At 34.8% G+C, this 17,826-nt stretch overlaps 1 protein-coding gene across 1 annotated transcript in view; it reads right to left on the bottom strand.

The window, feature by feature from the left end:
- Positions 1-17,826, bottom strand: part of LOC126818385 (uncharacterized) — a 28,698-nt gene that overhangs the window by 4,363 nt on the left and 6,509 nt on the right. The window contains exon 2 of the mRNA XM_050545781.2: positions 93-4,422. Within this exon, the coding sequence (XP_050401738.1) occupies positions 93-4,421 (4,329 nt within the window). The 5' untranslated portion in view covers position 4,422. The remainder of the gene's footprint in view (positions 1-92; positions 4,423-17,826) is intronic.

Here is a 17,826-nt window from a genome sequence, read left to right on the forward strand (position 1 = left end):
TGTCCACAAACAATTGCGGATGGACAGGGGCGACGACGACGTTATACATCCACATGTGAAGGATATGGAATGAAAAATAAATCAATGCTTACTCTGTGTATTGTTGTTTTTACAAACTTATTAGTTTTTAACAGTTGTGTATCATCTTTTAATTGTTTGACTGCATCACAAGTCTCTATATGTTTAAAATATTCTTCTGATGATGTTAAGACCGCCTCACAATCAATGCCAACACAAAATAATACAAAACGATGATTTTTCCCTGTTTCCACAGCTTTTAAGTTTATGGTATACAACGGAAATTCTGGATGCTGTTTTACACTATGTGATCGGACAGTTAATGTATTTGACATAGCTTTAAATGAACAGAAAGCACATTTGAAAAATCCACTGGTGTCCAATTCTTCTTTTTCAACATCAGCCTTTTGCGCCTGGGAACCATGACTACCCTTTTCTACCTTATCACTTGCGTCGTGTGTCTTAGAATCATCTTTTGATTTATCATCTGTGGCCGTGGAACTATTTTTACTGTCATCTGACTCCTGAGATTTTTCTGTTGTCTTGTCAGTTTGTGGAGCATGGAATCCCACCGGTTTAACAATCTGCCACTCTTCTTGTTGTTTTGGGGATGATCGGTCTGTGGCTGATTTAGCTGCTTCTGGGTTTTCTTCATTAATATATTCAGATATTTTCTTCAGCACTGTCCTCAGTTCCTCCAATTTAGTAGGTTTAGCTATTCTTTTCTCTTTAAGTCTTTGGACATATTCCTTGGTTACCTGCACAGATGCTTTAACATAATCAGACATCTCAATTGAGCATTTTTCTAAATGACATATATAATCCCCTGTCATACTTCCATAAAAGTCACAAAATCTACGAGGACATATGTAAAGTAAAATATCTAAGGACTGGTGCCAAATGCCTAAAAACTGACCTTGGTGAGAATCAAGGGAATGTAATTTCAGCAATTGGGTATCCTGAGTGGAGTACTCACAATGAACACACCTCTGCATTAAATTATAAGTTTTAGTTGAATTGCTAGTTTGTGTAGTGTGTGAATTAGTTTGTGATACAATATTAATGGCTGGTGAAGTTGGTCCTTGAGTTTTACTAGCTGGTGGTACTATATGTACAACTGGTGATACTAATCCTTGAGTTTTAACGACTAAAACAGAAACTGGTTTAACTATTGGAGAAGCTTCCATGGAAGAAGTTGAAGCTACAGGTGATTTTATTGAAGGTGATTTTATAGGCTCTTCTAAAGTTTTTCGCTTCTTGTGTTTTTCTTCACTTGTTTTTGAGGGATCAAAATCTTCATCCTTATCATCATCATAGTCACTATTATCTTCCTCTCCACCGAATATTTCCTCTAACTGTTCAAAATTTTGAACATCTTTTTGATAATTACTCTTAGTTGTTCTCCTAGTTTGCCTTCGAAATTGTGGCGGATTCTCTTCGACTTCCTCGGAGGTATTTTCAAGCGCCGCAGACAGTTGGGTTTTATCCTTTTCAGCATCTGCTTGAATTTCTTCCATTCCATTTTCAGATTTTTTCAATTTGGCTTTTTTAGCCTTCCTTTTGCTACTTAAGTGAGCTAATAATATGCTCCTCTTCTTACTCTCAGCTTCATCATCATCATCATCATCATCATCATCAGAGCCTCCATTATCTTCATCACTAGTTAATATGGTCCTTATTCTTTTTCTTTTACGGTCACGGCCTTTGCTTTTGGGGGTCACTTTTTTCTCTGGACTAGCTATCTTCTCTTCTTGGACATCATCAATATCACTTGCAGACTCTGATCCTGTATCCTCCATAAATTCTTCTTCCCAATCACTTTCCAGACAACTAGCTTCACTCTCAGGATGTGCACGCATTTTTTTAGTCTGAAAAGTTCTAAGACAATCAGATTCATAATTCTGATTCTCTTGATCCTCAATCTGTTCAATTATTTTAAGATAGTCTGGTAAAAGAACACAATACCTAAAGTCTTTTGAGACTTGAATAGCTTCTTTGTGAGTATTAATTGTGTGTTCAACAACGTCTGCTCGTGAGTAACACTGAAATGCACAATACTGACATGAAAAACGGTGGGCAGATATAACATGATTCACCAGTTTCAACTTATTGTCTGTTTGAAAAACACAAAAGTTACACCAATAATGAGACCTATCAACTGCTTCTTTTACTGTAGTTGAATCTTTAGGCTTCAAAGTTGACGATAATGAACAAATGACTTCATTTTTTTTTACTCGCACCATATCTTTTGTTTTTTTATCGTATATGTTAGACTCAATCAGACTTGAACAAATATGTGCCTGATCTTCAGCCTCTACCCGACACATATTATTTGGACTTAATGGACGAGGAACATCTTTTTTTGTCAATCTAGCCGATGTTTTTTGTGGTACCGGTACTTCTGTAACAACACTTACACTTTTGGGAATATTTATAACTGGAGAAGGAAATTCAGTATTTGTACTTTTTAAAGATTCTATTGCAGATTGCTGAAGTTCTTCTAGAGTATTTAAAAAGCTATCATCAGCTGAAGGAAAAGACTCTGGATTACCTATAACAGTTGTTGAATCCTGTGGTGCAGGTAAACTAGACATTAAAGGCATCCGTTCTGACTGTGCTTCTAAGTGCTTAACTGGTATTGGTTTGACATCTAGTTGTCTGGAAAAATTTTCACCTGCATCAGTCATTGGTACCGCTCCTCTTTGTTCTAACAAAGAAGGTGCAGTGTTGGTTAAATTTAATTGAGACAAAGAAGGAGTAATTTGTGGTTGTTGCTTTACTGACAAATGATTGACTGGTATAGGCTTTACATCACATGTTTTGTCGGTCACTTCAGGTTTTGGATTCACTATTGGATCAAACAAACTATCATATGGTTCTGCAGCTTCATCTGACATTCGTATCAAATCATCAATGCTTCTTTGGAAGGTACTGGACTGAGGATTCTGTGCAACACTTGACGGAATTGATGTTGGAATACTTTGATTGTTTGATGGACCAGAGCAAGAGTTTTGGGGTTTTTTGTCTATTAATCCTGGTTCTCTCTTTATCTTACTAGCAGGAATGGGTACAAGAGGAGGAGGAGGTGGTGTACAATGGGAGGAAGCTTGTACTTGAGGTGAAGGCTGTCTTAAATTTGATATTTGACCAAGCTGTTGTTGATAGACTTGCTGTGTCTGCAACTGTGTTTGCTGCATTACTTGTATTTGTTGACCTGGTCTTATCTGTTGTATTGGTTGTTGACCGCGAAGAGTTGTAAGATTTAGTATGGTTTCGAAAATATCTTCAGTGGACTTATTTTTGAGCGAGTTCATGGATTCTGAATTTTGGAGGGCTTCACTTGCCTGTTGACTCAAAGATCCCATCTTGTTCAAAATTTGCATTTTCAATGATGTATTATTTGAACGTTTTAAAAATTCTATTCTGAATTTTTTATAACATAAAATATCAACCAGAAGACGGTTTTCTGGTGTACCACTCTGTAAATAAACTGAGATATCATTCTTGCTTTCTACCAATTTCTTAAGAAACTGATAGAGATAAATTAAGTTTTGAGGCGTTTTGTTCACTGGTTGTGCAGATGTATGCGACTGAGAAGAAAGTGCATTCTGTGAACTTGAATTACTAACTTGATTACAGCTAATGCTGGTATGATTGGAGTTAATGCTGACTTGATTAGAGCTAAGATGGACTTGATTAGAGCTTGGATGGACTTGATTTGACAACATACTAAAAGTCTTATTTGTGTCCACAGTAGTTCTATTTGTTGGCATTTGACTATTGGTCCAATTCTGAATAGCTGCTATACCAATATTTGAGCTTTTAGGTAACAAATGTATCTGCTGAACATTTGCCATGTTGGATGTATTCGACACAGAGGTTATAGCTAAAGGAATTGACATTGTTTGGCTTTGGCTTGAAATATAATTCATGTTAGATGTTGGCTGTTGACTATTTGGAGCAGTGTACTTTCCATTATGCACAAGACTGTGAGCAGTAGACAGCTGCTGTCGAGCAGTACCAGATGTCAGCTGTTGTCTAACTGTACCAGCAGAAGTCAGCTGTTGTTGAATGGGTTGTGGAACAGTACCAGAATTCTGTATGTTAACAACCTGTTGTCTGGGCAATAACTGGTGATTAATTTGATACTGGACAGATTGATTTTGATTAAGAACATTTCCAGTATTCTGAGCAGGATTTTGAAGCACCAGGAACGGTTGTCTTGTATTTAGAATTTGTCCTTGTCCAAACTGTACTTGATTTACTGGTAGATTATGAATTGTACTTTGAGTCACATTTGGTATATAACGATTATTGGTACTATCTGTAGTTGTTGCTGGACCAATATTAAATTGTTGTATTTTTGGAACAAAGTTTGTCTGTTGTTGATTCCACTGATCCATTCTGAAAATATAATAAATACAGTTAACCATTAGAGACTATAATTTAAAACACAAGCCAACAGTGAGGCTGATGTCCCCCGCCATAATCCCAAAATAAACTGATTAATTGCACATTTATCTTTTTCAAAAGTATTGAGCAATCAAACAGATTATCTATACTAAGTCTAAGCATAAAATGTTCACGGGGGACAAAAATAATATTCCATAAAGTACAGTACTTTAACAAGTTTTCTGAGTAGGTAAACTGTATGCACGTCGATCAGATCAGATCCAACCAATCAGAGCTGTCAATATAGTTAGTACTAAGTTAATGTGCATTAGTTCAGCAAGTTTTCCAGATGGTGAAGATAAGCCAGTTTGGGAAATAATCAGGTGGTTGGCTGAGGGATTGCAATAGCATTCTGATCTCGAGAGTCGATAAACTAGATAAGATTAAAGATGCATTATGTAAAAAATAAATCTGCATATTGCAGATCTTTCGTTTGGCCTCAAATGCTATATAATTATATAAATCATTAATTAGACATTTATTCACATGCAAAATCCATAAGCAACTCTCTAGACAATCGGACGGTTGCGATTTTCAATTGATTAAACATGATAATCGAAACTGTTTATTATCTTAATAGTAGCAATGACAATTGAGACTACACCCTTCTTCAAAGAACCATGACTTTGCTCAGAATGAAGTAATTTGACTGAAATTTTCAATATTTTCCATTTTCATTATATATTTTGTAAATATTATACTAGTTTTCCTTTTGCTTTCATCACTTTCGTTTCTTCAAATCTTCATTACGCATCCATCGAAGCAATGATCTCTGTCTTAAAATTATATTTGGAATATGTCTAACCAGTTCTATCACATATATGTGATAATGGCTGACACAAATGAAATAGGGTTTAACAGTTTAACGTCCTACTGTTCTGCTCCAAACTGGGTCAATGAGACGGGCATATGCCATAGAGTGTGCTATGAGGGAAATTTTGCCTAGACAGCAGCACTAGACCTCAGTTTTTCATCCCATCCGAATGACTAGACAGCTCTGACACAAATATTGTCCTGTAAAAGGAAGAAACAGTAACGAGAATTGAAAACATGTACATTGCACTTTGATAAAATATTTAAAAATCCATCAACTGTTTGTTATAAATGTATTTATTTCAACATACCATACAAAAATAAATGAAATGAAATGATGTTTAACATACTACTGTTCTGATTCAACTGGGCTAAGGAAGACGGGCATACGCCATGCAGGGTGCTATGAGGGAAATTTTGCCCAGACAGCAGTTTCTACGGCCTACTCTTATATCAAATTCCAACTGCCTAGGGATCTTTTATGTGCACGCCAATATGTACATGGGATCCATTTTTTCGTCCCATCCCATTCAGTCACATGATCAGTTGACGTATATAATTTATAAATAACGAAGATTACGAAATACTGTGGACTCAAATTTAAATCTTATTCTTAGAATACACACACTAATTATTGTAGTACAGTGATTTTGAAAATTATTTGAAAAATCATTACAGTACAAAGGTTGTACATGGAATGTCTGACACACTACTTTCATCTTTAGAAAACATCGAGGAGTAATCAGTGCAAAGTTGACAATCTGCGCACCAGTTTGAAAAGTGTAGATTACAATCAGTGCATGCAGTGTCTAATCTGCGCAGACAGAGCATACAACACATCAGAGCAGGTTGCAATCTTAGCTCTTAGATACGATATTGTCGCGCTAAACAGTATTTAGCACTACGCTACAAATACAAATGATACCGCCTAAGAGGCCATACACAAGTACAAATAGGTTCAAACACACAATTGTCAACACATATCATTACAGTTTGTACTGAAATAAGTAATTCTATCACAAATAGTAAAGACTGGGACACTAAAATAGTTACCAAACAGTTTTTCTTTGTGGTAATACATTCTACATTTTCGGAGTGATATTTCTTATATTCTATTATAAGGCAGTATTACTACGCTTTTTTACCATGAATGCCATATATGGTAAGTAACGTATAATCACGTGAGATGGAGTGCGCATGCTATTTAACTTGCTTAAGTTGGATGGCAGTTGGGTTTCATCAAATCATATAATTATGCGGTAAGGCTTCACCTTTATTTCAATGGGAATTGGTTTATTATATGTTAGGCTATGTGCGCAGTACAGTTTCGCGTCAGTTTATGTGGGAATTAAGGGAGCTATAGGCCAGTAACATTTTACTAAAAAATTTGCTCAAAGGAACTGCTTAGAACGATCCACTGACCACTACTGTCTGGACCGAACACGAATTGGCGACCTATTCGGCTAGCCACCTATTCGACCGATCCAGCTGGCCAACCTGTTCGTTGGCAACCTATTCAGAATTATGCCAACAGTCGCCGAAACGCATCTATTTTTATCAACCAATAAAATACAACGTTACGTCTATCAAATGAAAGTAGAATATATTATTTTTTATCCATTCCTTTAGCTCAGAATATAGGTGTAATTTCGCATTATCTCACAAAATTCTGGACATCCAACTAAACATATTCCGAAAGGTAATTAAATATTATTAGTAAAAGTTGGCACAGTCATATTAAAGGGGTGCACTTTTATCCTAAACATAGCCAATTTTTTAAAAATTTTAAAGGAAAAGACCGTTAATATCCCGTGTCAAAATTCGGACCATCGTACAAAATTCTGATGATCCAACTAAATATATTCTAAAAGGGAATTGAATAAGCTTTTTAAATATTATTAGTAAAAGTTGGCACAATCATATTAAAGGGGCGCGCTCTCAACCTGAACATAGCCAATTTTTCAATATTCTAAATGTAAAGATAGACCGGTATTTTTTTCGAAGTCCAAATTCGGATCATCGTACAAAATTCTGAGCATCCAGCTATATACATCTGAAAGATAATTGATTCAGCTTTCCAAATATTATTAGTAAAAGTTGGCACAATCATATTAAAGGGGAACGCTCTCATCCTAAACGTTGTAAATTTTTTAAACATTTTAAAGGGAAAGACCGTTAATATCCCCGAGTCAAAATTCGGACCATCGTACAAAATTCCTAGCACCCAGCTATATATATTCTAAAAGGTGATTAAATAAGCTTTCCAAATATACTTAGTAAAAGTTGGCACAATCATATTAAAAGGGTGCGCTCACATCCTAAACGTCGCCAATTTTTCAATATTTTAAAGTGAAAGAACAGTAATATACCGGGTCAAAATTCGGACCATCGTACAAAATTCTGAGCATCCAGCTATATATATTATGAAAGGTAATTGAATAAGCTTTCCAAATATTATTAGTAAAACTTGGCATAATGATATTAAAGGGGCGCGCCCTCAACCTGAACATAGCCAATTTTTTAATATTCTAAATGTAAGGATAAACCAGTATTTTTTGGGGAAGTCCAAATTCGGATCATCATACAAAATTCTGAGCATCCAGCTATATATATTCTGAAAGATAATTGATTAAGCTTTCCAAATATTATTAGTAAAAGTTGGCACAATTATATTAAAGGGGTGTGCTCTCATCCTAAACATCAGCGCTCACACTGTCGATCGCCATTGCCGCCAATTGCGATAAAAATATAATTTTGGCGATAAAATATTCAATCTGGCGAAATTTTTGACGATAACATTTTCCTGTATGGCGATTCTTTTTTAACCATGGTGATAAATTTTTCTTGCCACAAAACTTTATTTCCACGCCGTGCATACACATTACAGTCTATTGCACATGGCTGAGCCAGTTATCAATCAATTAGGTGCCAATAATAAAGATATCTTGGATTAGTGTTGATTAGTATTTACAGTAAGAGTAGTAATAAACTAATTAAGAGACAAAAGATTTAATTATTTGTCTTCAAATACGAATCGGTGGATATTTTGACGGTTTCTACATATTGAATATTACTCGTTCGATTTGTTTGGGATTATTGAATTATGACGTCTGTTTTATCCTTTTCTTACTCCTGTTGCCCACATCGTTAATAAATGAAGCCAGGTTTGTTGTTACAGTTTATAATTGCGTATATATTCTTTGGGGTGTCAAAAGTCAGTTATCATCAAATGACATGCCATGGGTCGTAGGCGAAAAATTGAACAGCCTTCTTCAAAGTCCGATAGAAGAATGTCAGACTATTTTAGTATGTGACCACCAAAATGCTCCAAGTCTAAAGATGGTACTGACATGATCAGCTCTCGTCCATCTAATATTATTAGATCCTTGAATATTGAAGCGATATCAACTTCTACTATAGGTCTGCATGAAGGCTACGGTACCTCAAAAGTTCGCGACTGAGAAAAATTTCGAAAAAGAAAAATCTTAAAGACTTAAAGTAGCTAAGTCTCTAACTCAATATCATACAAAGTCTTACACGTTGAAAATACGAATTATTTGTCAATTCAAATCAACATTGATGTTGTGATCTTACCAGGAAAAGGCAGGCTTCTGATATCCAATATTTAAGACAAAACCAGCGGCTGCCAGGCAGGATACGCCCACATTTTCGAGAGATGGATAGAGAACAAGCTAAGAAGAAAGTGATTTTTCCTACAATCAAGGGCCATAATTCAGGAAATTACAATTCGATATGCGCAAATATCGAAAGGAACCAAGATCTTTTTGTTATAAACTTACATTTCAAGTTTCAACAAAATCGGAGAAAAATTGTGACTTCTATAGGGTCCACAACCTTGATATACCATATTTTTACGCTATTTGAGAACGAACGGCGGCCATTTTGTCTATCAATTTTGGGCCGATTTTCACGAAATTCGAACTCAGCCATCCTTAGGGTGTAACGGTGATATAATAATATATTTTTTTAAATCGGATAAAAATTATGACCTCTATAGGGTCCACAAGCTAAAAACGCGATTTTTCGTACAATCAGGGGCCATAATTCAGGAAGTTACGGTCTGATATGCGCGAATATCGAAAGGAACCGAGATCTTTGGGTTATAAACTTAAATTTCAAGTTTCAACAAAATCGGATAAAAATTGTGACCTCTATAGGGTCCACAACCTTGATATACCATATTTTTACGCTAATTGAGATCGAACGGCGGCCATTTTGTCTTTCAATTTTGGGGCGATTTTCACAAAATTCAAACTCAACTGTCCTTAGGGTGGAACGGTAATATAATAATACGGTTTTTTAAATCGGATAAAAATTATGACCTCTAATGGATCCACAAGCTAAAAACATGATTTTCGTACAATCAGGGGCCATAATTCAGGAAGTTACGGTCCGATATGGGCAAATATTGAAAGGAACCGAGATCTTTGGGTTATAAACTTACATTTCCAGTTTCAACAAAATCGGATAAAAATTAGGGTCCACAACCTTGATATACCATATTTTTACGCTATTTGAGAACGAAGGGCGGCCATTTTGTCTGTCAATTTTGGGCCGATTTTCATGAAATTTGAACTCATTCATCCTTAGGGTGTAACGGTGATATAATAATACGTTTTTTTTAAATTGGATAAAAATTATTACCTCTATAGGGTCCACAAGCTAAAAACACGATTTTTCGTACAGTCAGGGGCCATAATTCAGGAAGTTACGGTCCAATATGCGCGAATATCGAAAGGAACTGAGATCTTTGGGTTATAAACTTACATTTCAAGTTTCAACAAAATCGGATAAAAATTGTGACCTCTATAGGTTCCACAACCTTGATATACCATATTTTTACGCTATTTGAGAACGAACGGCGGCCATTTTGTCTGTCAATTTTGGGCCGATTTTCACGAAATTCGAACTCGGCCATCCTTAGGGTGTAACGGTGATATAATAAAACGTGTTTTTAAATCGGATAAAAATTATGACCTCTAATGGGTCCACAAGCTAAAAACATGATTTTTCGTACAATCAGGGGCCATAATTCAGGAAGTTACAGTCCGATATGCGCGAATATCGAAAGTAACCGAGATCTTTGGGTTATCAACTTACATTTCAAGTTTCAACAAAATCGGATAAAAATTGTGACCTCTATAGTGTCCACAAGCTAAAAACGTGATTTTTCGTACAAACAGGGGCCATAATCCATGAAGTTTCGATCCGATACATGCCAATATCGAAAGCAGCCGAGATATTTTGGAGATAAACGTATATTTCAAGTTTCGTCAAAATTGGATAAGAATTGTGACCTGTAGAGTGTCAACAAACAATTGTGGACGGACGGACGGACAGGGGCGACGGCATAATACGTCCACATGAAAATGTGGGCGTATAATAAACATTTTACCATTGGTACACGAATCGTGTACCATAGTGCGTTTTAGCGTCATTTGCAACAATAAACATTTTACCATTGGTACACGAATCGTGTACCATAGTGCGTTTTAGCGTCATTTGCAACAAGTGACCAGAAAGAACGAGGCTAGACATATGTAACTGGATAGCCTGCTTAATAGACTGGAATATCCAGACGCTAGAAATTGCTATAGGGTTGAGACACATGCCGTATTTCGCTGGACATAACTGATTTGAAATTAAGAGTCAAAACGGCAACAATTGAATGTAAATCAGTTTATATACAATCAGATTACATTATTATATGCGTTGCGGCCCATTTGAGTCAATTTCTAGGTCCCAAATATTAGCGATTTAGCTCCTTTAAAGAGGCATTATGGGAGATTAGATAAAGAGCTGACAGATCTCACAATAATAGTTAAAAATAGATAACGTGAATAGAATATGCTAGAAATGTCCGTCAAATTGCTCCACTCTGAACTGAGATGTTAGCTTTTGAATTTTAGGCCTAGCCTCGATCATCACTACTTAAGTCGGTACAATAAAAAAAACCATAGTCTCGATTATCCATTTTTGTTTCAGGGCATTATGAAAAGGTAGATCTTTTAAGGATGAATGGAAATTTTCAGATATACAGATATTCATTAAAAATAAATACGCTGTGTAATTTAATGTTACTATAAGTATTGGAAAAGTGGTTAACCTAGATGTTGAAAAAGCTTTTTAAAAAATGGGCTTCTGCAAAGCAGAGAAGAATTTTGTAAATTGTAATGTAATATATATGTATATTGTATGTACTTATGTAAAAAAAAAAAAAAAAAATACTGAAAAAATCTAATAGATATTTAGGTATTCTTTATTTTGGCGGAGAAAATCTATGGCTAATAAATTAAAATGAAAAATTGGCGGAAAAAAATGAAACCCAGATTGAGCACTGCTAAAACATGCCAATTTTTTAAAACATTTTAAAGGGAAAGATCCTTAATATCCCGAGTCGAAATTTGGACCATCGTTCAAAATTCTGAGGAACCAACTAAATATATTCTAAAAGGTAATTCAATAAGCTTTCCAAATATACTTAGTAAAAGTTGGCACAATCATACTAAAGGGGTGCGTGCTCGCCCTAAACGTCGCAAATTTTTCAATATTTTAAAGTGAAAGAACGGTAATATTCCGAGTAAAAATTCGGACCATCAGAATAAATATAGCTGGTTGTTCAGAATTCTGTACGATGGTCAGAATTTTGACTCGGAATATTACCGTTCTTTCACTTTAAAATATTGAAAAATTGGAGACGTTTAGAATGAGAGCGCACCCCTTTAAAATGATTGTGCCAACTTTTACTAATACTATTTGGAATGCTTATTTAATTACCTTTCAGAATATATATAGCTGGATGCTCAGAATTTTGTACGATTGTCCCAATTTTGACTCGGAATATTACCATTCTTTCACTTTAAAATATTGAAAAATTGGTGTCGTTTAGGATGAGAGCGCACCCCTTTAATATGATTGTGACAACTTTTACTAATAATATTGAGAAAGCTAATTCAATTACCTTTCAGAATATATATAGCTGGATGCTCAGAATTTTGTACGATGGTCCGAATTTTGACTCGGAATATTACCATTCTTTCACTTTAAAATATTGAAAAATTGGCGATGTTTAGGATGAGAGCGCACATTTTTAATATGATTGTGCCAGAACAGAGATGGGATTTCGCCTGTATATTCCGGACATGTCCCACGCTATTTTCCAAACGTCCTAAATTGTCCGACCAGGAATATGCCCAATCGGACATCAAGACATGGTGAATAATATTCAAAATTCCAAAATTAATATATAAATTCGCGGACAAATCTTCTGTGGAAGCAGACGTTAAAGCACCAGGTAGTAGTATTAGTCTAAATCGTCCTGTCTAGAATATCATCCTTGGTGGAAGTGGACGTAAAACCTCAGGAACAAATGACGAACGAACATCTAATCGTCACTTGAATTAATAACTGCAATATTAGAACTCTGTTTTGATTTAAAGGTAAGTCTCTTTATTTATTGTATGTAAAATGTTTTAACTTTATTTCGGGAGTCATGATGGCTCAGTGAGGTAAACATTGGCTCGCTAACCTGGAGGTCCCATGTTCGATCCCTGCGTTGAGGAAGAAAGTTGATTGGGATTATCCGGAGTGGTTCCCCCTTGTCAGTGGCGCAAACGAGGGCCTGCCAAGGGATAACGTATAGTCATTCGGATTGGATGAAAAACCTGTGTACACATTGGAGCAAAAGTAAAAGATCCCATGGCAGTTGGAATTCAATATAGGAGTAGGCTGTAGAGCCGGTGTCTGGGCAAATTATAGCTCAAAGCACACTGTATGGCGTATGCCCGTCTTTATTTGCCAAATCGGAGCAAAACTATGGAATGTTCCCCCCGCCCCCTATTTCATTTTATTTATGTTTTTATATTGTATGAATTGTGTAAGTGTAAGAATAAGATTTGATATTGATTAGATAGTTATTATAGCATCGGTATATTTCTACTTTATACCAGCTATTTAAGTAAAATAACCTTTTTTTTAATTTCATTGATTTATATCACAATTCTACTAAGCCAATGGGTATGATTTTAAAATATTTAGTAAATACTTGTTTAGTAAGATAATAGCGATTTAAAATACTCGTCGATTTATGTCAAATATCAAATTAGGAAATGAAATGGGGTTTAAGGTCCGGGACCTCTAGACTAGCGAACCAGCGTCTTACTCACTTAACCACCGCGACTTCCTATCAAATTATTGTATCATGATTTATGTATGTTTTCTCTAGATGAAATCAAATTTAACAATATATTTCATTTGACTTTATATATATATTCGATTTAAGTGAACTGAAAAGTACGAATTTATAATATCAAATTAATACTTGATTCAGTGCAAAAGTTGAAGGATAGTTTATATTTAAAATGATTTCAGACATCAGATATCTCTCATAATGAGAGTTCTATTTATTTTATATTTTGATATTACACCCACCTATAATTGATTATATTTGTTTATTTACACCACCCGTAATATATTTACACTTATATTTTGATATTGACTTGAATAAATTATACTAATAACTACAATATTGGAACTCAATTTTGATTTAAAGGATATACGAAAAAGCAGGTTTATAGTACTATAATTTAAACATTGTTATATTTTTCCCCCAGGATAAAATAGTTTTTAAAGTGTCTGGCTTCGAAAATATTCAACCTGCCTTTGAAGATGAATGGGGAGTATGGGTTGATTTTGAAGATTTCTTTTCTTTACTAAAAGCAAACTGTATGAAAACAGATAACATTAAACTGAAGAAACACAATGTCTTAAGTGCATTTAAAAGAACTGATCAAAACGTGAAGGAAATTGACAAGAAGATTTATGTTAAAAGTGTATCTATATTAAACTATATTTTTTCATATAGTGATCGCATAAATTTCTGCTAGAAACTATCTGTTGAAATAAACAATAAACTTATTGACAACGGTATACAACATAAAAATAATACTTCTTTATACGATTTGTATGTGGAAATTTCATGTAAATTGCAATTGACAAATCTTAGTGTGATTTCTGATGAACTTGATCAAACAGACACAATTACTACTCTTCAAGAACATTACAAAGACAAATTTAATGCAATAGAATGGACAAGAAAATGCCATTTTGAATACCATTATTGTAGAAATTTTAATGGGGGATTATCAGATTATGAATCTGATCTGTCAAATAAATGGATTTATTAGCATATCCAAAATAATCAGAAAGGAATCCGTAGCCTGCATGGAAAGTCGACAAACGCGGAAAATTGCAGCTTCCTCAGAAGAAGAAGTATTTCTACATGCAGAACAACGACATAATCCTCATTTGATAGACTGTAGCATTTTTGAAGAAGTTGGTGACATTGCAAATAGGGTAGTATGTGTAGACTGCAATTCAACTTGCCAGCATCCACCATCTATACATATATATGTAGAATTGAAAACAATAGTTGATGTCGACTACTGTTTGGCTATAACAACAATACAGAGTTGTTTAACTGAACACAAGATTTCATGTTACCACATAATGTTTTTTATGCCAGAAACTGTTAGTGCCTATGTTGATAAGTGGAATAATGTATCAAGATTTGAATTGCGTGATCAAGTGAATCTGAAGAGATTGGAAAATAAAAAATGTCACGAATACATTGAACTTTCCAATATCGAAATCCCCCCAAAACCTGAATCAAAAGATTGTACTAAATGCTTTAGTGACATTTCAATGGATCCTCTGCACTGGAGAACATTTAATTTAGCTACAGAATGGTCTCTGCACACACCTTTGTGTATGCAAATAATACTGACAAGCTTCATTAACCAAGAATGTTTTAATAGAAGCAATGATAAGGACGGCTATCTCAGAACAAAATTGTTTAAGCTTTATGCAGTATATGATTTTTTGATGAATATCCGAAATCGGAAATACTCTGGAGTTCTTCAAGATCAGCATACCCACCAGCTGTCAATGAATTTTGACTCAGCCCAAACTGTATTCTCGGTGACAGCTGAAATGGGTGCTACATCTTGCTTAAAAACGGCAGATAGACAACTGATAAAACATTCAACATCAGATAAATGCTATTATAACACATACCTAAAGCAATATCCTCTGGCATATGAATCAATTCAGGGATTTGGAACATATCCAGTGACTCTACGAAAATCTCTTGTCATACTGAAATTGGACAATCTTGTTAGATTTAGATTAAAATATCACAATGATCCCAATCCTGGTGATAGCAGATCTATGCAAATATGTACGCTACCTATAACGGTTAGTGGAGTTCCAGTTGATAGCATTGAAGTTTTGTCCTGGCATAATCCTAATATATGTAACGAATCAGAAGTTTGTTGTTGCATGAATAATATATACCTTACCAAAGATGATGCTGAAACCAAACTTCTGAATCTTTTACCAGATGAATATGAGATGTATAGTCGATTTGAAAGAATGATAACATGGGGTTTTGCAGAGATTTGGAAATCCATCAGAAAAGGTAATGCAATTTGCTTCTATAAAATAGGTTTATAATTGGCTGATCAGGATAGATTTGTTAGAATCAGAATTGTATCTAAAAAAACATATTTCACTGTTTTAATTGTACATTATCCATTTTGAGGTACCATACCTTTTTTTCCTTCAGATGATTGGTTCCAAAAGAAATAGAAGAGTCGCTTTTAAATTTGACAATTGATAATGAGGTATGATAATAAGAGTCTAGCAAGCTTATATTTCGATTAATACCTATATTTATTTTAATAATCCTTATGTTTAGTCATGCATAGTGCATTGTTACTTGTTGCGAAGAGGCAAATAGTTTAGACAAGCTTATCTCAACCCTTAGTTTGCACCCTTTTGAATAAATTCATTTTAATCTATTCTAAGCTACAGAGCTATAAGAATAATGTCAGATATTTAGAAGGTGCCATTGACAAATTAGTACAGTATTAATTCTAAGTAAACTTATTTTTCAGTCTGAAATAAGTAACGAGGATTCAGAATTAAATTCTTTTATTCATCCCTATGTTGCTGGTAATGATTTCATAGATCTTTCTGATGTGGATGAAACTGACGAAGAAATGAATTTAAATGCTGTTGATAAGGATGAAGAAAATGAAAAAACGTATGATGAAGATAATGTGTTGGATCAAATTTTCTCCAGTTATTGTGATTCTGAACTAATACATTCTGATTCTGTTATACCTAATAACACTGGTAACACATTTGTAAGTGAGAAATATGCATTTAAGCAATATAAACCATACACAATTTAAATGGGCATTTTATTCAACACCCCATAAAAACAGTGATGTGAACTTTGGCCTTGACACCCAAAGGGAGATGGAACACAAAGATGTTTTGAAGAGTTTTAGATCTGGAGGAACATTGTCTTCTATATTGCCACGAATGTCCCTGGTTGATTCATTAAACCCAATTCAAAGTTTTAACAAAGAATTGTCTGACAGAACAAGTGATGATATTCTTGGATTGACATTAAATCAAACTGACTTAAATTATGTTTTAAGAATAACAACTTTAGTTTTACGAAGAGGAGGACTGTCATTGCATAAAGACGACATTGTAAGGAATGTTTATAGTGCTCATGAAACATATATTTCCTCCTCAATATTGGATAAACATACTGAGGAAATCGGCAAATTTCTAATTGTGAAACACATTTCTTCCCTGTCCTTATTTGGACACAGTAAGGATACTCTTCCAGAAATAGACACAGTGGATGGGCCTAAGGAACTGCTGTCTAAGCTTAAAAAATCTAAAAGCGTGACAATAAAAAGAGTGACAGAACAACAACAAAAACCTTTAAAAGAAGATGAGAAAGATGAGCTAAAGAGACTTCGGTTAGTACGACAGGAGATAAATAGAGTCCAATGTTTGAGCTCCAAAATGAACACATGCCAAGCAATTGTCAAGCCAGATTGCTCAAAACCAAAAGTTCAGAAATCTTCTGGGGGGAAAACTGCACTAAAAGCTGCATTTGTTTCCTGTGTTGGTGCATTAGGAAGTGAAAGTTTTGACAGACTTATCCAGTTTGATACCCAAAGGGTTCCAGAATCCATATCACATTTAGTCAAATGTGTCACTGTCGAATTTGCTGGTGTCAAGTTTAGGACCCCCTCAAATCTTACTGGATACCAATACGTCAAGTTTGTCCAGAAAAGTGTTTTCCAAAAAATCTTATTTGATTTTCCAAATGTCCAAAACATAGCAGTATGTGAAGAAAAGTACAATTTCACCCCAGATGATTTCAAGGCTGCAACAAGAACACAGCGAGATTCGGGAAAGAAATATCAAATTAGCCATTTAAAAACAGCAGAAGAAATTCTTACACATATTGACAGGTCGTCAGTTACAGGGAGCATGGAGGGTAAAAAACTGATCAGAAAATATCTTGTGGCCCACATCACCGACCTGAATCTACAGAAAAATGTCACTGTGGATATTGACAGCGAACATCATATGTCAGAGTGTAAATCATACACTACCCCAATAAGATGTTGTTTTTCTGATGAACATGGTTTG

This window comes from Patella vulgata, chromosome 4 (assembly GCF_932274485.2).
Source record: "Patella vulgata chromosome 4, xgPatVulg1.2, whole genome shotgun sequence".
In the NCBI taxonomy this organism is placed as follows: Eukaryota; Metazoa; Mollusca; class Gastropoda; family Patellidae; genus Patella; species Patella vulgata.